General features: G+C 38.8%; 4 protein-coding genes across 4 annotated transcripts; 1 reads left to right on the top strand and 3 right to left on the bottom strand.

The window, feature by feature from the left end:
• Window positions 1-2826: 2826 nt before the first annotated feature.
• On the bottom strand, window positions 2827-6246 carry LOC112198260 (bet1-like SNARE 1-1). The gene is made up of 6 exons (XM_024339348.2): window positions 6025-6246; window positions 4944-5088; window positions 3941-3997; window positions 3789-3848; window positions 3619-3704; window positions 2827-3194 (listed from the first exon to the last, which is right to left on the bottom strand). Exons 1-6 carry the CDS (start codon window positions 6036-6038, stop codon window positions 3167-3169), a joined length of 390 nt encoding a protein of 129 aa, XP_024195116.1. The 5' UTR covers window positions 6039-6246; the 3' UTR covers window positions 2827-3166.
• Window positions 6247-6662: 416 nt separating this feature from the next.
• LOC112198695 (putative protein TPRXL) lies at window positions 6663-7064 on the top strand. The gene has a single exon (XM_024339825.1). The coding sequence runs from the start codon at window positions 6663-6665 to the stop codon at window positions 7062-7064; it is 402 nt and encodes a 133-aa protein (XP_024195593.1).
• Window positions 7065-8889: 1825 nt separating this feature from the next.
• Window positions 8890-11539, bottom strand: LOC112198696 (AT-hook motif nuclear-localized protein 7). The gene is made up of 6 exons (XM_040519237.1): window positions 11410-11539; window positions 10967-11314; window positions 10231-10298; window positions 9856-9981; window positions 9513-9662; window positions 8890-9356 (listed from the first exon to the last, which is right to left on the bottom strand). The coding sequence occupies exons 2-6, from the start codon at window positions 11304-11306 to the stop codon at window positions 9096-9098; spliced, it is 945 nt and encodes a 314-aa protein (XP_040375171.1). The 5' UTR covers window positions 11307-11314; window positions 11410-11539; the 3' UTR covers window positions 8890-9095.
• A 5599-nt stretch (window positions 11540-17138) lies between these two features.
• LOC112197605 (protein PSK SIMULATOR 1) lies at window positions 17139-19620 on the bottom strand. Its single transcript, XM_024338341.2, has one exon. It carries the CDS (start codon window positions 19132-19134, stop codon window positions 17350-17352), a length of 1785 nt encoding a protein of 594 aa, XP_024194109.1. The 5' UTR covers window positions 19135-19620; the 3' UTR covers window positions 17139-17349.
• Between the last annotated feature and the right edge of the window lie 1687 nt (window positions 19621-21307).

The raw sequence follows: 21307 nt of genomic DNA on the forward strand, positions 1-21307 counted from the left end.
GGGTAGCAAGCTAACTAGTGGTTAGTGAAACCAGCTTGCAGGGTATTGGAAGCAATACTAAATGGAACTGAATCGTTAATTACTTAGAGCAACTCTAAGAGATTCCCTATATTTTGATTTTTCTCTACTTTAGGGAAAAATAAGTCTCTTTTGCTCCAACAGATTCCCTATAACTATCTATATTTTAGGGAAAGTGAGAAGAGAGAAAATCAAATTCCCTATATTTACAGCAAACTCCAAAATTTTAAAGAAGAATATGAAGATTTTATAGATTACTGTAAACTAGGGAATCTGTTGGAGACTTGGAGTTGGAGAAGAAAAATAGGCTAAAGGTTTGACTTTTGCTTCTCTATAATACAAAAATTATAGGGAAGCTGTTGGAGTTGCTCTAAGAATTTAGTATCATGGTTTTGAAAAAAAAAACGTAATTTAAAAATTAATCACAAGTAAGACCAATGATTACATAATTATTGGCAGAAAATTTGAACCGTGATGTGCGCTCATCCATGCAATTAAGTTGAAATCTTATATTCAGATAATAAAACCTAGCCTTATGGAATAGTAAGCAATAATTAACAAAATATATTCTCAGCCAAGGGGGTTAGGGAATACAGCAGTTAATTACTAATTCAGTTTGTAGCATTTTTTTAATTGCTATATATTTCAATCAAATATTCAAAGTTTAAGGATTGCACCCTATAATGTATAGGCTACTATCATTGTTTGATATAAATAATATATGATTTATTTATAAATGGTTAATCTAGACAAAGGCAATGATCATTATTTAACTAACAAGTGAGATGAGCCCTTTAATTAAATACAGTTAATTAGTACGTATTGAGAGGAGGAATTTGACATGCAAAATTGGATTTTGTGGACTCTAAATTTGGCAAAATGTTACTTTACTATTGTATTCCTTTCTTTGATATGAAAATGTATTATGTTGCTCTTAATTTAAGGTAAAAATATTTATTTCAAACCACAACATACTGGGGTAAACGTAGGTTAATTTGGTGACAATGACAACCAACAAAAGAACAAATGAAATAACATGGTGGAGCATCCGAGGTGTACTTTAACTTTCTTTATATAGTGACAAATATATATGTTGGAGTGATATAGACTTCCCAAAACTTTGGTATTATATTACTACATACAAGGGACCTAATATGTAATCCCGGCCATGTATATAAATACAATACAATATAACTATATATAAAGATATATGGGCACCAAACTAAACTTAAGAGAGGTTGATGTTTCATGTTTATCATTGTCCATCCTCTCTCTCTCTATCCCCTTAATTAAACAGAGAGAGGTTGCCTACTTCTTAAACAACCAAAGGTTGATGTGTGTAGCCACGGACAAATTTCAAAGCCAGCACGAAATCCATCCCCTCACTTTCAAGTTTGTCGAAGACGGTTTGATTGCGAAAATTCAACAAATTTGTCGGTGTAAATTTTGTTTTTTGAATTAAAGAAAATTATATCTTGAATTCAGACTTTTTTTCCGGACTAAAACTTGTAAACTCGTTTTTTATTTTATAATGGTATAGCGGCTTGCGGGCTTATTTTCCCTCTATTTTACCCGCATATTAATGTATACGTCAGCAGGATTGATTATCTTAAATACCTATTATTAAAGGTCAAAGCCAAAACTAGTAAATTATTTTGAGGATAAGCACTCTTGTCAGTGGGGGCCAAGTAAGGGCATCTCCACCTTATTAACTCCTTCATTTTGGGTCGTAATACCTAATCTCTTCTGGCCCTATACCGAATCTCTTTCTTCAAAATACCTAATCAGCTAATTTGTTTTTTCCTCGTCTAACCAGCCCCCACTTGTCCTTTAAAAAAGTTCTTCGAGCAAAATTTAAGGGTTTACCAAAAAGAATAAGCAATGATCGAGTTGCAAGCATTAGCAAATCTGCGTCTTCACCCTCAAGAAATGCAGTGTGATCGGAAACACATACGTGTACCATGTTAGGGAACCAAGCATAACGCTGGCCGATTCCTTGGGGCGCTGCCATGCCACCTTAGGAAAAACAGCCATCTACAGTCTACACCAACACGAAAGGAAAAGTGGAAAACGTCCGTTGACTTAAAAATGGTCCCATGATCTGTTTAGGTCCTTCAGGGATGGTCATCCATCAAGTTTCCTTTCTATTAATTTGGAAGTTCTTAGATACAAGGAAATGGTTCAGTTCTAGAGCCAAAATTAGAGCACAACCATAATCTATGTTTCAATTTTTTGTGAAATTAAAGACTGAAAGTTGAGAGTTGAGACTGAGACAAGGGGGAGAGAGTACAATCGGGGGTACATAGATCTTGCACTATCATGTCATAAGTAATGTGTTATTGGAAAGGGACATGGATATACCGGCCAGAGAAAAAGAAAAGGGCCATGCAAGTTTGGACATCAGCCTAATTGATGCCCATAAATCCTGCCACTCCTGTCCGTGTATTTGTATGCATATAGAATGTAATGCCACATAGGGCTAGTGTTATTTTAAAGGGTGGCCCCAAAGGAGTTGTTATGAGATGCAAACATAGCAACGAACCTAGGTTGACTTACAACTGCCTCTATGATTTGCTTCAACGCTTTCTAATAACTAACCCAAATCGATATATGGCTTTACTGGAAAGTCATACCAGCTTCAGGAAAAACCAACAAGCTACGACAGAATTCAAATGCTGCATAAACTTTTTGAATTCTGAAGATCCTGACCTGGTGTATCAGCTTTGCTGTAACAAGGCAACTCGGCTTTTAGCCGGGTACTCACTGCAAATGCTGCATAATCAATTTTAAGGAATATTTGGACGCACATTTACTTGTGATCTGTTTGCATGATCTGTAAGATTCTAGCTTTTAGCTAGAAAGATGCAGTAAAACCAAAGACAATTATTCACAGCATGATATTTTCTCACAGTATGATACTGCACAATTCAACAAATAGCTCACCTCCAGCTACAGCCTACTATCCAATCCTTTCTGGAACATCTATATTTATACATGAAAAACATTCCTGCCGCTGATCGGCTTTGAAATCATTTTTCATATGCAGTTTGAGTAAGACACGTTGGACAACATGACTTTACTACCATTTTGTCACATAATCAAAACTGAGTTCAGGAGCCGCAAGCTGCTCTAGAGCTGCTTCAAGTCTTCAACCATGAATGAATAATCTGCGAACCCTGCAAATAAAAAGAAAGTCAGCAACAACCACATAATTTGATCAAGCAATAGAGATTCCAAATGTCCCAATCCAGCCCAAAATAAATACACGGAAAAAGAAGTTATTGGTTTAGTCAGGTAGCCCTTTGCTTATTGTTAGATTATCTGAGTTATCCAGTTTCTATCTTATCTCATGATAACAAATATCCATCTTGACATCTGTAGCTCAAACTCTCCCCCAACCTTCATCTCTTCATCTACTCAGTATGATTTTGGTCTCTTATGCGTTATCTATCAATTTATCATTAGTCAAAAGCATGAAAGCTTCTATCAGAATAGAGTTCAGTCAGTTCACAATATTTTGAGGCCAAGATAACCATCCCCATTCATACATAAGTCACTGATATTGCAATAAGAGAGCATTTACGATAAAAAAACATTTACCTGAAGAGAAAGTATATGATTAAGAAGAAAGCCACAAAATAGCCCACAAGTACACACATTCGCCGGCTTGATTTTTTCTCAAACACCTACATAGAAAAATCCATTTCTCAGACAATGTCCTACAACTGAAAATATAATAAACGATAGTATTGAAGAACTAGTTTAGATACCCTCTTAAACCGATCCATTGTTCCAGACATTATACCCCTTGATGCATCCATGTCATTTCCCTGGTTGAACAGCATAATCAAATAATATAAATATGCAAATCTTTTAGAAACAAAACTAATCAGACACACATGTTCAACTGTGACAAGCATACCATTCTGTCAAGCAAACGATTATGGCTTTCCACCTCTTCATGTATGTCACCTGTTATCTGTCAATAACCCATAAATTCCAGGTCATTTTTTGGTCCTTCATTTATTTTATTTATTTTCAATTTTCAGAAGGTATAACAATGTCATTTATAAGGATTTAAACTATGATCATTCTAGTATTTTCGTTTTGTAATATATAACATATCTGAACTAACTACTTTGATTTTTCAATAGGAAGGACAGTTTCTAGCATTTGATGTGTGTCCAATCCAAGTCTGCACAAATAAGTATTGTCTAATCAATCAATATGGATGATTGATGCATGATTAGATCCAGGAGTAGCAAGCCGTTCTCAGGTGCATGGGGTTTACGAAAGGTGAATAGGCAGCTGTACCTAGATATATTGAAATTGAACACACTGCACATGTTCTGCAAACGGTGAAGAAAGTTTTGAATTCCCCTGGATTGTTCTTTTACAATTGTGCAATTATAATCAATGCATCAAAGCAATTTATCATAAATTTGAGCATATTTAAACTTGCATGCAATCAGATACATTATAGAGCTAACAATTATGCAGACAAACAAAAGTGATAACTATGACACATTGAGTGGCCTTACAATTGACAAGAGACACCTTCAGGGCCTGGACAGAAAAGGAAATCAGAACACAGGCCGGATCTCCCTGAACCTTGTCATTCTCATGCATCAGGCATGTCATGCTGTTTCTAAGATTTTCAGTTCCAGCATTCATAGAAAAGTATGGTAATACTAAATCTCTGCTTCTACTCCTAAAAAGACTTTACTTTCAAGTCCAAAAACAATCATTAAATAATGGTTACAGCATACAAACTCCTAAAAGAGCAGAGAAAATATCAACATTACAAGTTTTAAGAAAAATATTATCATGTTAATAGCATATACAATGTATAAAATATTGCTGAACAGAAGGTTTAAAAACAAAACTTTGATGGTCACTAAAGGGATCATCCCAATAACACTTACTCTCTTTAGGAAAACAACTCTGTCTTGCAAACTTTGCACAGCTTTGTCATTGTCCTTCTCATTTATATCGGAGTATGAGGAGGAGGCCCTGAGACCACCTTCCTCAAGGCCATCTAAAAGAGATGCTTTGGAGGCACGATGCACACTGCAAAAAGAGTGAACCAATCTAGTATTAAATACAGAAAACTTGATAGTACTACTACAAATCTAAAAAACATTAACTTTTGAGTATTTTGGGACTAGCAATTCTCTACACGCCTAAATCCAAAGTTTCAAACTGAACCATCAAAGTCCAATTAGTTGTATATTCTCAGACAAACAGGATATATAAACAAGCATAAAAACTAGGAGGCGATATATTCACCTGCTTTCTCTTTTATTTAGCAGTGGATTACAAACCTAATATCCATCCTAATCTAACCCCGCCATTGGGACTCAACTGAAAACCCAAGTGCACTTGAAGCACTTTTTAAAACTTTTGAGACTGCCAACCCCACATTATTCCAGTTAGAACACTTCCATATTTATGTGCAAGACATAAACCTAAATCCAACCTAGTAAAGCAAAACAAAAAAGGATCGAGGAGAGTAGTGATCCACAATGTCAGTGTTAATTCTGCTCAACTAAGAATACAGACCACAAAATCTAAGGGATTGCGGTCATGAATTATAACGACAAAATCTATCATCATGCAATATCAATCAACGCCTCAACAAAACTCCATTTCAACTAATCCAAACTAAAACTCAAATCACAAAATAACACATTGTTTCAACTAATCCACAACTACCAAAGCATGTCCTTTCGTACTTTTCTTTCGAAAACTATCTCGACATTGCACAAATTCTATTCCAAACCTGTAAAGAAACAGAAACTACTCTCAACAAAAGATCATAACCTGAATACTCAATCAACCAATACGTATAGTCATAAATTCAGATAATAAACTTGAAAAAAATCAACAGCCAAATTCACAATGCAACAATTTCTTTCACATAAACCGCGCATCACTGATCCCTAATCAAACGAAAAGCACTGGAATTGGATAAGATATAATGGAGATGTTCATGGAAACCCAAACCTTCTGTAACTCATTGGCAGTGGATTTCAGAGATTCGCCGTATCGGAATTCGGAATATGAGGACGAAATTCGAACGGAGATTTACGGCGGCGAGATCTGGAGACGAAGAGTCACATCAAAGAAGTGGAAATTTGAAATGGTTGAGAAGAAGAATGAGGAAAAGGAATTGAATTGAAGAGCAGTTTCCTACGGCTTTCTTTGGGCCAAAAATGTTTGAAGCCCTTTTTATTATTAGCCCGCGATTAATGGTTAGACCCATCTAGTTTAAATACTGCAGACTTACCGAAAATTACTTGCACCGTCCTGCCTTGCCCGTGCATAGAAGAATTTTCAAAAATTACAACACGCATAATTTTGCTTTATGAGAGAGATTTTAGTTTTTCTTTTGTTAGATAAGACTTTATTTATTAGGGGCCGTGACCACTTACCCAATTTCAGCATGAACATTGCCCACTTACTCCACTAAGAGTTTTTTAACCCCCTTTACCCAATCTAACCTATAGTGACAGTTTTGCCCCCTATTAAACTCTTTCCTCTCAGACTCTCTCTCTCTCACTCTCTCTCTCTCTCACACACACACGCTTCTGGGTTCCCAAATAACTGCACTTAAATCCCCTCAAACTAAACTCCGATCAGAAATGGAGTCGGACGTGAGCATCGAAACCAGCTCCATGATCCACGTGGAGGTCCTCCCCATCGGCCACGTCCCCCGGTCGATCCACTCTCCGCCGTCAGCTCCATCTACACCGAGCACCAGAAGTCGCCCTTCGCTCACCAGCCCTGGGACTCCGGCAGCCTCAACTTCTAGTTCGTCCTCGGAGGCGCCCCTCCCAGCCCCTGGGAGGACTTCCAGTCCAACCGCAAAACCCTCGCCATCATCGGAATCTGCCACTGCCCTTCCTCCCCAGATCTCGACTCCGTCATGGATCAATTCGATTCCACCTGTAGAGCCTACCCTGTCGCCCACATCGAACTCTGCTGTGCCTTCTGCCCCGCCGATTCTCAGGTGTGCTGGTTTGGAGGAGCAAACCAATAGTTGAATCGGTGGACGACCGGAAATTTTCGATCTGTAGACATGGAGAGAGAGAGAGAGAGAGAGAGAGAGAGAGAGAGAGAGAGAGAGAGAGAGAGAGATCAGTTTCTGGTTTTTTTTTTTTTTTTTTGCTACCCAATACATTTCCTGGCTACTGGGGGCAGTAGACACATTATTGGCCCCCAGTAGACTTTGATACGAGGGACAGGGATTACTATAGTGTGGTATTTTGATAAATTATCTGTGAATCCTACAAAAAGGTGCATTTTTGGTGGTCTATTGGGAGACAGTAGAGACATTGGACTTTGTATTGGGGGGCAATAATATGATTATTGAGAGCCAATAATATGATTATAAATTGATCAATTGTTCCTGTAGTGTATTCATTTTGGTTTTGGGAGTTCATACAATTCACTGGACGGCAATAATATGATTTTTGGGAGGCTATAATATGATTACTGGGGGTAGTAATATGATTACTGGGGGGCAATAATAGCCGGATTCCGGATTCCAGTCATCGGTTGCCGGATTTCGGTTACCGGTTCCCGGAATCCGGTCGCCGGAGACCGCGCCGACCACTGGTCACCGGAGCACAGCAAGGTGGAAGGTGACTTCTCTCTCTAAGTGAGAAAGAAGGAGAGGGCAAAAAAGTCTTAAAAAAAAAGAAAAAAGAATTAATTGGGTAAAGGGGAAATAATCCCTTAGAGTGTTTTGGGTAAATGGGGTTAAAAAACAGTTGGTGGAGCAAGTGGGCAATTTTTAGCCTAAAATCGGGTAAATGATCATTTTCCCTAAATAGCCGGATTACTGGGGGGTAGTAATATGATTACTGGGGGGCAATAATAGCCGGATTCCGGATTCCAGTCATCGGTTGCCGGATTTCGGTTACCGGTTCCCGGAATCCGGTCGCCGGAGACCGCGCCGGCCACTGGTCACCGGAGCACAGCAAGGTGGAAGGTGACTTCTCTCTCTAAGTGAGAAAGAAGGAGAGGGCAAAAAAGTCTTAAAAAAAAAAGAAAAACAAATTAATTGGGTAAAGGGGAAATAATCCCTTAGAGTGTTTTGGGTAAATGGGGTTAAAAAACAGTTGGTGGAGCAAGTGGGCAATTTTTAGCCTAAAATCGGGTAAATGATCATTTTCCCTATTTATTAATAGAGTAATAAAACCCTCAGTCAAGTAGATGATGTAGCCAATTAAAAAACATAGGCGCACGTTTATTGTCTGATTACAATCACGTGGAGAGAATAAACATCTAATACTTGACAAACTAAGGGACTGATTTAACAGCAATCAATAAGGCAAACCCATTTTTTAGTAAATTTTTAGTTTGAGAAATTTTATATACATGAACCGTTTTTCTACTGCACATCTCACTTTTTGATAAATCTTTATATTTTTATTTCACTCCCCCTCAAACCCTCTATGACATCCCCCACTTTTTGATAAATTAGGAGGAGGAGGAGGAGGCATGTGATGACGACGGTGGTGGAGAGAGAAAAGGAAGGAGGTTGATTAGAAATCCAAGTTAAAAAAATTGAAAATTCATAACCACCAGATTAGATGAATTATATTACTTCAATATCCTCCTAGAAGAGAAACATAATGGAGTAACCAAGGCTGTGATTCCAAATATGCAGGAGAACTAACCCATAAATCCTCAGGTAAAGAGTTTTGTAAAATAAGGCTGTGATTCCAAATTAGAAATTGTAAAATAATAAGTGAACACCAGAACTTCTGTTAACTTTATATATATTGTGGCTGTAAAAGGAACCAATCTTAGCCTAGAGTCCAGCACCGACTGCCAATATTTGCTAAAGAAAATTGTCTAATCTTTACTAAAGTAGGCAATATTATATATTAGTTCACATATATTACATCCTACCTCTACTTGCTTACAAAGTCGGTTATTCTATTACGCAACATCTATAAACCTACTTTCAGAAAGGGTGATCCTACTTTCAATATACGATAGATGATCTATTTTATACAATACACACGATCAACCTACGTCAGAAGTTGTGAAGCTACATATAATATCTACCATTCCATTCTCGGCCAGCTATTATCGTATATCCCCCAGAATCCCATGGGCTCTTGTGGTGGTGGTGCTGCTGCTGGTGGTGGTGCTGGTGGTGGTCCTGGTGCAGGTGGCGGTTCTGGTGCTGGCGGTGGAGGCGACGGCGGTGGCGGAGGGGGAGGCGGAGGCGGAGGCGGAGGCTCAGTATCAGGTGGTTCAGCATCCCCCTTCTTCTTACCCCTTCCTTTCGGATCACCAGCTAGGAAACTACCTACCACAACCTGATATATATGTATAGTTGAAAAAATAGTATAAGATACATTTCGAATAATGGCTGACCAGTCACCAACAAAGACATGTCAAAGTTTTCAAGGTACTTTGAAATGCAAACATTAAAAAACAAATGAGAAAACTTGTATATTTGAGAGAAGCCTCACTTGCACAGGAGTGGCAGCTCTCAGAATTCCATTAATGCCTCCCCCTAAAATTGCACCGTTGGCGCCTGCCAGAGAGACACTCATTGCACCACGCCAGGCCCCGTTATGGGGCAGAAGGCATCCAGACAAGCTCAGGATTTCGAAACGTCCCTACAACAAAACGTGTACAAAAAGGAAAAAGAAAATGAGTTAACTCCAGTAGGAGTGACTTGAAAATTAGTCAGACCATTGTATTAATTCAACAGGGGGTAGTAGTATAAAATGGTTTATCAATGAAATCAAAAGGAGGTTCACACTATTTCAATCAGAAGTATCTTGACAAAGGAAATATCATGCAACATACCTCATATGTGATGGCCTCGTCATCCTGTTGGCGCAGATTAACACTAGAGATTACTCCACTTGCAGAAATCACGCAGATTGCTCGTGGTCTTTCATGGAAATATCTCATAACGCTCCCGCAGACATTCTTAAACCCAAACATACAAAAGAGACAGCATACGTTAATAGTGTAAGAGATAGGGATCAGAAAGTGATAAATATATCAAGGGAGAATAGAAATGAAGTTGCATATAGACCATTACAGATACGTCAAACAGTGTTGTAAATCATTTTTTTCTGTAAGGAGTTTTACATATAATGAGTAAAGTAACTGCTAAGACGTTTTGCTGAAGTAACTTCCTAATCCTACGTTCAGTAAATAGTTTAATCAACATACCTCCCCAGCATTGACAGAGATGAGGTGGGGCGTGAAGCTTCTTCCATTATAAGCTGCACCGGGATTGCCTACAATATTACAATTATAGTTAAAAAGAAAACTTGATACTGTGCTTCTTCAGCCAAACGGAGATGTATGAAGGAAAAAGCTTTGCATGAAATGTGCGCGTTAATTTGATAGAAATGAAGGCAACCGGTCAATTCTGACTCAAGCCACTTTAGCTGTGAAACCAATTTGAAAGTCTGATCCATTCTGCTTTCTCTATGTTTGAGTAAAAGTTCCAAAGCTCGAGTATATTGAAAATCTAAATAGTTCAATCCTAAACAGAATGTTGATGAAAACATGCAGATTGGTAGAATTAACTAGTGTGGACAGCAAGCGAGATAAAGAGAGTCGCCAGCCATTGCTTATTTTACTTCTAAAATTTCACATTAAAATCGTACGAAATGTAAGATACTGACACAAAATCCAAGTCTCTTTCCACCATCGAAATCAGAAACAGACTACAAGGACCAAACTATGACATTTTCACATCAAACTTATCTTAAACATGCATGTATCATTCTCAAATGCCAACAACATACTAATTAAATACCATCAAAAACAGAAACATTAAATGTTGATCAAAACCAAACTACCAAAATTACGCATCACTCATCGCAACACATACCATTCTCATACCATAACGCTACAATTCAATTCAAATTAGTAAACTCAAATATGGTTAAGTACTCACCCTGGCCGCCGCCCCCGCCCCCACCGCCTCCTCCTCCTCCTCCTCCTCCGCCCCCACTGCCACTGCCACCGGCACCTCCACTTCCACCTCCTCCACCCCCGCCGCTGCTTCCTTGGCCCTTCTCCTTTCTCCCCGTGGCTGAGGAGGACTGCCCTTCCCCTACATTCTTCTGTGGAGGCCTCCCTCTCCCTCTCTTCTTTGGCTCACCCGTCCCCTCTCCTGAACCAGTAGCCGCCTTGTCCTTGTGCTCCACCGCCCTAGGAGCCATCTGGTACTCCGAGGGAGCATCAGCCGCAATCACTTCAACCCCTTCTCCAGGCAGTTCTTCTCTGGCGTACATTGTTCAAACTACAACAACATATCAAGAAACGTAAGAACCAACATGAAACAAAGGCCATAACCAACATATCATTTGGGAAGATGAAACTCCATCTTCCTTCTACCTGTGCCAGAGACCGAAACCAGTTAATGCAAACAAACGAGTAACAGAGAATGATGGAACTGCCATAAGGCTGCAAATTTATAGCGCACCAAATCAAATAACTGTAATGTAACTCCTATCCGCCAACTCAGATAACTGTCACCAAAAAAATAACTGCAAAAATAACTGAACTTTCAAAAGTGACAGGATAATCAATCCAGGCCCAACATTTCGCCCCAGCTTCGATAAGAATCAGAGCCCAGAGACAAAAATGTCTCCAAAATCAACCGTGCGCTAAAAAGCTAGTCATATTTTTGAAATACAAATTGGGAGAGATGAGATTTTTATGTAAAAGGCTTAGACTTTTTCCGTCAAAACAGATTCAAAGATCAAGAGAATCAAAATATTTTTGTTTGTAATTGTTGTAATATTGTTGTAATGTAATATTGTTTTAGTCAGTATTCTGCCACACTCAGTATATCTGTAACCATGTGAGACTGTCTTCATTTGAGTTAAACACATGTCTGCCCGAAATGTTGCTATCCAGCAGATGCAACATGTATCTGCTCCTTATCCAACATCTCTGAACTGAAATAAAAACACTCACATCATTTACAGAAAGAATGTTAGGCTCAGTAATTTCAGATTCTGAAGCAACTATATATGCTACTAGTTACATTCTGCAATATCTTTTGCTCCGTCATGGGTGTATCCATCAGATTCCACATATCCAACAGGGCACTTGCAAAAGTTTGAAGATGGTGACAGCGAGTGCAGCTGTGGGGAGAGAGTGTTTTGTCCCGCTGACAACGAGTGCAGCTGGGGAGAGAGATGAGGTAGGAAAGTAAAAAATGGGGCAAAAATTTCTCTCCCAAAGTCCCCAAACCCATAGCATAAAAAATTGAAAGCCGAACAATGTAAAACAAGTTTGTTTCAATTGGACACAATCGGTTATTGTTTTGACTTTATTTAATCTTAAAACATTTTTTTTTAAGAATAAATCTTAAAACATATTTTATGTTCAAGTAAATCCAAAATATGTGTCTGGTCCAAACTCTAACTTACTTGACATAGTTGTAATAGAGCTTAGAATTAGAGATATTCTTGGAAATATTCATAGATATCCGATTAATTGTACGATTATATTTCCTTGTACAACTCTGATTCTATGTCTTGTAATCCTCTATATAAAGATGTCCTTATTATCAATGAAAGCACGACTCAATTCTCTCCCAATTTTGGTTTTCTTAAACATGTTATCAACACGAAGCCCTAACCCTGAAACCCTAGCAACCACTACCTCAATTCCAGGATTCCAGAATCGGCGGCGGAACCACCAGAACTGGCCGGAAAACAACCGAACCGGCCACCGGAAGTATCGAACTAACCCTCCAAGAAGAAAAAAAAGGGATCCCTTCCGGACCTCCGATTGCTACCAAATTTTACCACTAGCAGCGCCTCGATACCAGGATCCAGGAACCAGAAACAGAACTCTAAAAACCTGTCTAAAAGCTGCTGAACAGGCTTGCAGAAAAACAGGCATCAGAAAGAAAAGAAAAAAAAAAAAAGGAAAAGAAGGCAGCCCAGAAGTCCAAGCTTAGAGGCCCACTGACGCAGCCACTCCCATGTCATCACTGGGACCCACTGCCACGTCAGCACCGGGACCCACTGCCATGCCAGCAACCGGACCCCACTGCCATGCCGACAACCAGACCCCACTGCCACGCCCGCAACCGGACCCCATTGCAACGTCAACAGCGGGACCTCACCGCCACGTCAGCACGGACCCACTGCCACGTCAGTACTGGTCAACGCCAGTTGACCGTTTCCGACGACACGTCAGCATCAGTCAATGCAGGTTGACAGTTTTCTGGCAACTTTTTCCAGTCAAATTTTCCGGCGACCTATTTCGAGGTATTTTTTACTAAAAGTTCCCCTTTTTTGAAGTTTTTATTTCTTTTCTCTTTTTTTTTTTGGGAGTTGCAAACTTCCTTCTTCTACCCCCCTTTCTTCATCATAGGGGAGACCTAATTAAGCCTAACTGTGGGGGTTCATGCTCACTCTAAGCTTGAAGCTTGTTGAGATCTTCAAACTTAGAGTTTGTAGAGAATTTATGATCAACCACTTACGTCATTGTTTCGATCTAATCCAATACCTCTTGGAATTGAATTTCTTAGAAGCGATTACGCTCAGAAATTCATAATTTCTTGGGAGCAACTACGCTCAGAAATTTTATATATTTTCGTGGTAGCCTTTTACGCTCTGAAACTAACCATAATTTCTTGTTCTCTTTCAGGATGAGTAATCTGAACAAATTGAACTTTGCTCCATTGGGAATAACTGGCTCTAGATATCACAAGTGGGTTCATGATGTCCGCCATCATCTCAAGGCCGATGGCATCCTGGATATGATTCTCAAGCCTAGCTAGAATGTGCTAACTGTTGAGCAAGCTCAAGCTTTGGAAGCACATAGAGTAGCCTTAGAGGCAAATAAGGCGAAAGCCATTATTATAATGACTCGTCATATGGATGATTCACTCCAGTACGAGTGTATGAATGACGAAGACCCCAGAAGGCTGTGGGTCTCACTCAAAGAAAGATTTGGCAACGTCCGTGACTCCCTGCTTCTTGACCTAGAAGTGAGATGGCATAGCCTCCGCTTCTGTGATTTCAAGTCAGTTCTTGACTACAACTAGGAAGCACTTTGTATTAAATCCTTAATGGAATTATGTGGTAAAGAGATCACAGATGCGATGTTGATTGAGAAAATTCTCTCTACCTTCCCCGTCTCTGAATTAATGGTTGCTAAGAACTATCGAATCGATGTTACTGCAGGACGGATCACAAGGTTTCATGAGCTTGTTAGATCTATGAATGTCGTTGAAAAGCAGGACAACATCCTTGTGAATAACTATAATTCGAGATCCGTGGAAATAGAGCATATTTCAAAATCCAATTATAGTCGCGCCCCTAAGAGAGGGCGCCAAGAGCGAAACCCGAATCTTAGGGATACTTCTAGACGTTCTGGTCCATATAATAGCTCTACCTGGGCAGGTAACAGCCAAAATAAGTGAACACGGAACCGAATAGGTCAACGTGAAAAGAGAGAGGGAGGCAATGCCTCTGGCCATGTTGGTGGCGCCGCAAACACTAAGAGCCATCTAAATGACGCTTTCAAAGTGATTCAATCAATAGAGTCTGAGCGAAGAGATGTATGTTCTTGATGTGGAGTATCCGGTCATTGGGCACACATTTATAGAGCTCGTGAAGAAACTGTCACCGCCTACAAAGCATATTGTGAAGCAAGAAAAACTCACTATGTGAAACAAGAAGATCAAGAAGATGATCTATAGTGAACGTTGAAGACTACAAATCTGGCTGGGATCAATAAATTGCCAATTCTGTTTGAGTCTTTATTTTTCGAAGAGATGTAATAAGGTAAATAGGCAATTGTCATATACTTTGTAGTAAATGTCATTGGTTTAGTTTTTCTTCACATAGGCTCATCCAAAATAAGTATGATGTCTAGGAAAGTTTTTAGATAAGTGGTACTTAAGCGAACTTTGCTCCACCGACATCTCTCTACTCACCATCTTAATAAACTGGTTACACAGATTCATTTCGTGATGAGAGGAGTGACATACAAATGACTCATTTATTAAATAAATATTGACCGGTTAAAATGCAAATAATCTGGTTTATTCCATATAAGCGGTGTTATTGAATAGTATCAGAATTTACAGCTTAGTTTAGATTCTTACAAAGTGTTAAGTTCCAAAATATTTAGTACTATTTTTTTTTTGTGGGTGATGATGATGCTAATGATAGATGGAGGGCGTATGTCCCATCACTCTCATGCATCTTTGGACAACACCCGTCTATCAGAGTTGACATTGCTGCTGAATATTTTCGTACAATTGATAGGGAACCTTCAGTAGGACCACAATTACAAACAAAGACGTACGAGATCTATACTAAGAAAAAAACCAACCTTCAGTAGCCAGTAGGACTACTGATGCTTGAACATGAAGGGAAAAATTATGTGAAGATTGAGAGTTCTTGCAAATTCCAGTATAAAGAAGGAGATTAGGACTTTTGTGAGGTTGTCTCATCTCTACGAGGAACAAATGGAATGCTATGGCCAATCTTGGTCACAATCTCAACTTACAGAGATTGGATATTTCACCCGCACTTACGACTTGACCCACATGCCTCCTACATCACATAATGCCCTCTTCTACAACCAGTTCAATCAATGAGCCTGCAATCCTAGTTGGATAGAGCTGTAAATTCATATTGAATGCTTCAAGGCTTTTACCTTTTCCTCTTTTTTTTTTGTTTGGGTCATCGGTCATTGACAGAAATGAAACAAAATCAAATGCACATTTTTCCCCGCAACATCAACCCAGGAAGGGGAAATCAAGAAGACGAAAGAAACTCTTGCGGAAATCACCATGCAGAGAACAGAATTTAATGCATGAATCATGAATGGTTTCAAATCACAGATAATGTTCATGAAAACTCTTGTGCATTATACTAAGGCTTGTAAGCTGGTTTGACAGGGCATAACAATAGGAGGGTCTTCCTTAAACTTAACATCGTAATGGTCTACAAAAGAGTGTGCATATATATATATATATATATATATATATAAACATGAGATAAAAGTAGGCCCTGGTTTACAAACAATGTAAGTGTGTCATCAAATAAATCTGAACAAGTCCATAAACAAGGAGTAGGGAGATGGAAGAAGAAGAGTAAATGAATAGCAGATTCTTTCATTTTCTCTTCCTGTTTCACTATGCGTAACAAATATTCTACTAATTTATACCCTGCTACATACACAATACAGAGATGAAGATGCTCAAAGCAGGGAAATATAATTTAAGATAAGCGGACCTCAAGCACGCTCTCAGTTTGTACCTAATAATTCTATGACTTTTGATCGATTGCTCGAAAATAACAGATACAATGACAAATTAATTTCACATAAAATGCAGCTTTAAAACCATCAAACAGACCATTACAAAAGAGATGCATCACTAAAATAAGAGGAGCCAAAAAAAATTTAGTTTATCTAATTAAATTCCAGGAGAGCCTTTCATCAGACAGCATGAAATTACCTGCTTAAAGCAGATGTAAAACAGCACAGATAACATAAGACACAATGCTTCAAAGTAATTCTTATGCTTACTGAGGTATTATAGGTTGGAAAGTGATAATAATGATATTAAAGTGCAAAAGAAACTTGAACCTTATGAGTGTTTCAAACCCATTCCCATGTTCTCTTCAATGTTTCTTTGGAATGCAACTAAGCACCCTAAATCCTTCCAAAAGACTTATGCACGTGATACATCGCTTTGGATTTGAAAGTTCCCATTTCCTATCTCCAAAAAGTGTATCCAGAGAAGTAGTTTCAGCTCACAATTATTCGCATGCATCTAGAACTTGCACAAAATCTAGATAACCAAAAGAAAATACGACCAGTATATTATGTGAGGATATGTTTGTGTCTCTCTGTATATATTTATTGGCAACAACATCAGTTCAGAATTCAGTATTTGATTGTAAACAAACAGTTGTGACCAGAGTGCAGTGTCATTAGTTAAGGAGACATTAGCGTTAGCAAATAACATTAACCTTCTCTGCAATAAACATAAAATTGAAAAGGCATATAGACTTCAATAGAAAAGAACTACTTTACTTCAACATATAATAGATTTCCACCAAAAAAAAAAAACTTTTTTTTTCCCTCAAATAATCAGAATTATATACTTCAGTCGAAGCTTCACATACCTTGGAATTAAATACATTAATCAAGTCTTCAACAATATAAGCTTTCAGTGTGAAAAGCTGAGATATTCACAATCTGTTGCACTACCACCTAAGTGTTCGTCTAAGTGATGGTGAACAAGAAGAAGTCTCTATCACCATCTTGAGGATCTCAAATTCAGTAAAGTAGTCAATCAACAAAAGACGCTCCACATTGCATTTGCCACTCCATGCAGTCTTCAAAATCAAAACTACTTGCACAATCCAATAATGCATTCTGCTGATGCTCATAACGGCATATATAATTCAACCCAACAAGAAGCTGACAAATTGCTGCCTCTGTTTTTTTTCTATCAGCAAAATACAATGTCTGAAGCAGAAGAACATGCGTTCGTGTAACAATTTGCTGTTGCTCAAAATTACGCTCACTTTGCCATCTGATCATGTTATGTGCCAGTGGGGCAAGCCACCTCAATATCCCATCAAGAGTCTCCTTCCAATCATGAGCAAGAGGTGCATCATATATAGCCAAATTCTTGACATAGGACTTGAGATTAGTCCTGAGAGACAGTCTTAAACTCGTTGGCAACATATGATACAAATCGTCCCTAGCTTCCTCACCCACTAGATAAGGGTAGCGAAGCAACTTCTCTACCACAATTATGACATTTGCATAATGCAAAGCTAGAGCAGAGCCTCCCACAGTAGAAGGTGGAGCATAAACCATCAACCTACTCTTGGGACCAAATGGGGCACCATTCATTCCACCGGAGTTAGATTGCATAACCATTTGCACTCTACTAAAACAACCCGAATGGTTGGGGTAATCTCTCCTCAAACCACCATTTGCCACGCCACAACTTGAAGTTTGGCTACCCCGCTCCTCGTATCCACCAGCACTGTCAACATCATCATCATCAACAACCGAACTGCTTACTAGGCAGTCCATGAAAAGCCTCCCTGGGCTAGTTCCACAGGGAAAGTTGAAATCCTCTGCCCGAAACAACGCCAATTCACCTCCTCTCCTTGAATCAAACTGAGGCTTAAAACTTGACCCCTTTTTCACCACCACAGCTTTCTCAAATGGCCCCGAATGAAACCCTTTTTTCTTGCTAAGAACCCTCTTCAATGGCTCCTGGGAAACCCTCCTCGCATCAATCTGACCAGACACAGGAGGAGGCGAACCTCCACCAATTGACCCTCCATGGTCCCTGCTCAAACCAGAGTCTCCGAAAACCCCACGAATCGTAGCATAAATGGTACACACCGTCCTTGCCAACAACTCCACAACCTTATCATAAGTCTGGTTCCAAAGTGAAATGTCCTTGAGATGCCTCACATCTTGCTTCTGCCAAATCAGCTTCTGCTCAAAAGCCCTCTTGCTCTCCTCATGTTGGTTGTTCTGAAACTTCTTGGTGGCTTGCTCCAACTCATTCAACACCTCCAATTCACTATACAAATTGGAGGTGGCATTCACATACCTCTCCAACTTCCTAATCATACCCTCCATATCCTTCACCAAAAACCCCAACTCCCTAACTTCAATAACCCCATTAACAAGGTCACCATAAACATGCTCAAAACCCTGCAGAGCCGGTTCAACACACCTCTTGCCGAGCCTGGCCACCACCGCAGCGACCCGGTTCAGGTCCTCTAGCTTCTCAGCCAAAGCAAGCTCAAGAAGATAAGCCTCATCAGAAGAGACCAACCTCTGGACCCCCTCAGACTTCAAGATCTCAACTTTAAGCTTAGAGATCTCAGAGTCTGTGAGGGACTTGTGTAAATAAACAGTCTTGGACATAACATTAGCTACCTCAAATGAAAGAATCCCTATAGTCTGCTTCTGGGTTTTGGTGTTGGAGTTATTGGGTGTGGCTTTTGGGTTTGATTTCTTTGAATGCTGAAGTAAAAGAGCATGCTTTAGATTCGAGCTTACCTGGTTACCCATCTTCAATATCCAAAGCTCTGCAACCATTGCTAAGATCTGAAGCTCCCAGATTCTGGGTCCGAGCTAGAAACTCAATCCCAATCGCATATGTGAAAACTAAGCGACACCCTCTTGCTCTGGTTACTGATTGAAAGCCTCAGATTGTGCCCAAGGAAAGTGAAGCAGTGAGGAGTTTCAAAAGTGTTGGGATTTGGGTATTTGAGAGGTGAGAATGCTTAATTGATTGGAGGGAAAAAGATGGTTTCTTTTTTTGTGTTTTGGGTGAGAGTGGGGGAATCAATCAGTGCTTTGAAGCACAGCTGTTCATGTTTTTTCTTTTCTGCGTACAACTGGTACTTGGCTTGGTATTTAAGTACTCCGAAAGCTTTTTCAAAGTGTTTTCAAAAGTGGTCTGACTCTCTCTGCATTTTTTGGTGTTTGAATTTGTATTTGTTTCTTTTTGTTTTTTCTGGAAATTTTAAATGGCTTGGTCTGACTCTCTCTGTCTCTCTGCTCTCTTCTCTCTTCTCTCTGATGAGTGATGAGGTCAGGTAAGGCATTCAAATTACCAAGTCTTAAACAAGGGATTGTGAAATTTAGCAGGTTTTTGGTGTTTTTTATTTTTATTTTAATAAATAAACAAATTGCAAATTCTATAGCAAAGTCAAAGATTGATGATTTAAGTAGCTCTGCTTTCTGGGTTTGACTTGCAACTCTGTTTTAGGTCAAGAAGAACAAGCAACTAAACCATTATCATGATATGGTCTCTGACCTCAAAACCTCATATCCAACTGTTGCTGCATCTAGAAATAGAAGTGACCTAGCAGGAGTAACTTCAGTAAGTGCTTCTGTGGTCCAATTAGACCCAGCACATTAAATTTACAGTTAGGTGTTAGCTATTTGTAAATGTCCCTTATCTGAAAATGCACATCTATTAATTACCAAATGACAGACTAGGTTTTGCAAGTAACTGATTTGATATTTTGCTCAAGGGAATTGTTCTATATACAATCAAGTTATCTAATTAAGGAAGATTCAAACTTGAGAATTCTGTTCAAAAAAATCAAATATTAACAACAAGTTTTCAATTATTTTGATTTTTCTTTTCACTGGGACAATTTGAAAAATGAAAGTGGGTTAAAAAGTAAAAAGAATGTTGGTCGGTGAAAATTATGTCCACTTTGTCTAGGCTTCTAGCTAGAACTTGATTAGAGATTTAGCTTACCTGCTCCCCTAATCCTCTTTAATTTTGACACCAAAGCCTTGCTTGGCCTGGTCCTTGGGTGAGTTAGAACTCCTCCACCTTAGCTAACAACTCAGAAAGTGTCATCGAAAAAAAAAAAAACTCATGGCCTCTTTCATCTTTCACTTATCTTCCTTTCCTTTTTCCTTTTTCTTTTCCCTCTCTTTCTTATCCTCTATATTCAAAAGTGTTCATTTTATTAACTATTATTTAAAGATCATTTCCTTCTCCAAAAAAAAAAAATTTTAAGATCATTTCCACACACAATCATAATTACTAATCATGGCATCTAATTTATCTGCTCCATAAAAGTAATAATTCTCAATTCACACGTACAACGTCTTTATTTTGCAAGAATTGGAGCCTAACTTGTTTGAGTTTTACTAATCATCTCATGCTCATCTTTTTGCTATTAGGCCCCCAAGAGATGTAATTTAAGCCGTTGCTATTAGTAAAATGGCATATCATTATATGTCTCTTTCAAACTAGCGTGACTTTGGATTAAACTTGTGTACTAATAATGTGAGAAAAAGATGTTTATGGATGAAACTCGACCCAAATTGCTGGGGTGGGGGGATTTGTCAAAAGTTAATCATAGTGGGAGTTGGTCTTGTTTTTTTGCAGACAACGCTTACTTGAGGGCTATCACACTAGCCCCATATGGACTATTCTCCCAGCATAGAGCAAGCAAGAAATGCCAAAAAGAAAAGATGATCAACTATTCATTTATAGACTATAACCAATTCTCAATTCTGCATAGAACTAGTCTTGTCTTCTACCTATGAAAACTACTTTAAAGAAAAACATGTGGTCTGTATGATTATATTTAAGCTCCTAAAATAACTTTGTTAAGTTGATTTTCATACCAAATAGTTCTTAAACTAACGACTCACTATTACCAGAATTTATTCCTTTAAAAAAAAAAAAAAAAAAAAAAAAAAAAAAAAAACGGAATTTGGAACTCAGTCAAGCTGGGAG

The sequence above is a fragment of the Rosa chinensis genome, chromosome 4 (assembly GCF_002994745.2).
Source record: "Rosa chinensis cultivar Old Blush chromosome 4, RchiOBHm-V2, whole genome shotgun sequence".
NCBI classification, from domain to species: domain Eukaryota; kingdom Viridiplantae; phylum Streptophyta; class Magnoliopsida; order Rosales; family Rosaceae; genus Rosa; species Rosa chinensis.

What these genes read in the sequence shown, in the direction of transcription:
- LOC112198695 (XM_024339825.1), top strand. Translation starts at nt 6,663, where the DNA reads ATGGAGTCGGACGTGAGCATCGAAACCAGCTCCATGATCCACGTGGAG.
- LOC112197605 (XM_024338341.2), bottom strand. Translation starts at nt 19,134, where the DNA reads ATGGTTGCAGAGCTTTGGATATTGAAGATGGGTAACCAGGTAAGCTCG.
- LOC112198696 (XM_040519237.1), bottom strand. Translation starts at nt 11,306, where the DNA reads ATGTACGCCAGAGAAGAACTGCCTGGAGAAGGGGTTGAAGTGATTGCG. An exon ending in TCTCTGTCAATGCTGGGGAG is followed by an intron (nt 9,982 to 10,230) that starts GTATGTTGATTA and finishes TTTGGGTTTAAG; the next exon opens with AATGTCTGCGGGAGCGTTAT. An exon ending in ACGAGGCCATCACATATGAG is followed by an intron (nt 9,663 to 9,855) that starts GTATGTTGCATG and finishes GTTTTGTTGTAG; the next exon opens with GGACGTTTCGAAATCCTGAG.
- LOC112198260 (XM_024339348.2), bottom strand. An exon ending in GAGTTGTTTTCCTAAAGAGA is followed by an intron (nt 3,998 to 4,943) that starts GTAAGTGTTATT and finishes GGTTATTGACAG; the next exon opens with ATAACAGGTGACATACATGA. An exon ending in ATCGTTTGCTTGACAGAATG is followed by an intron (nt 3,849 to 3,940) that starts GTATGCTTGTCA and finishes CTGTTCAACCAG; the next exon opens with GGAAATGACATGGATGCATC.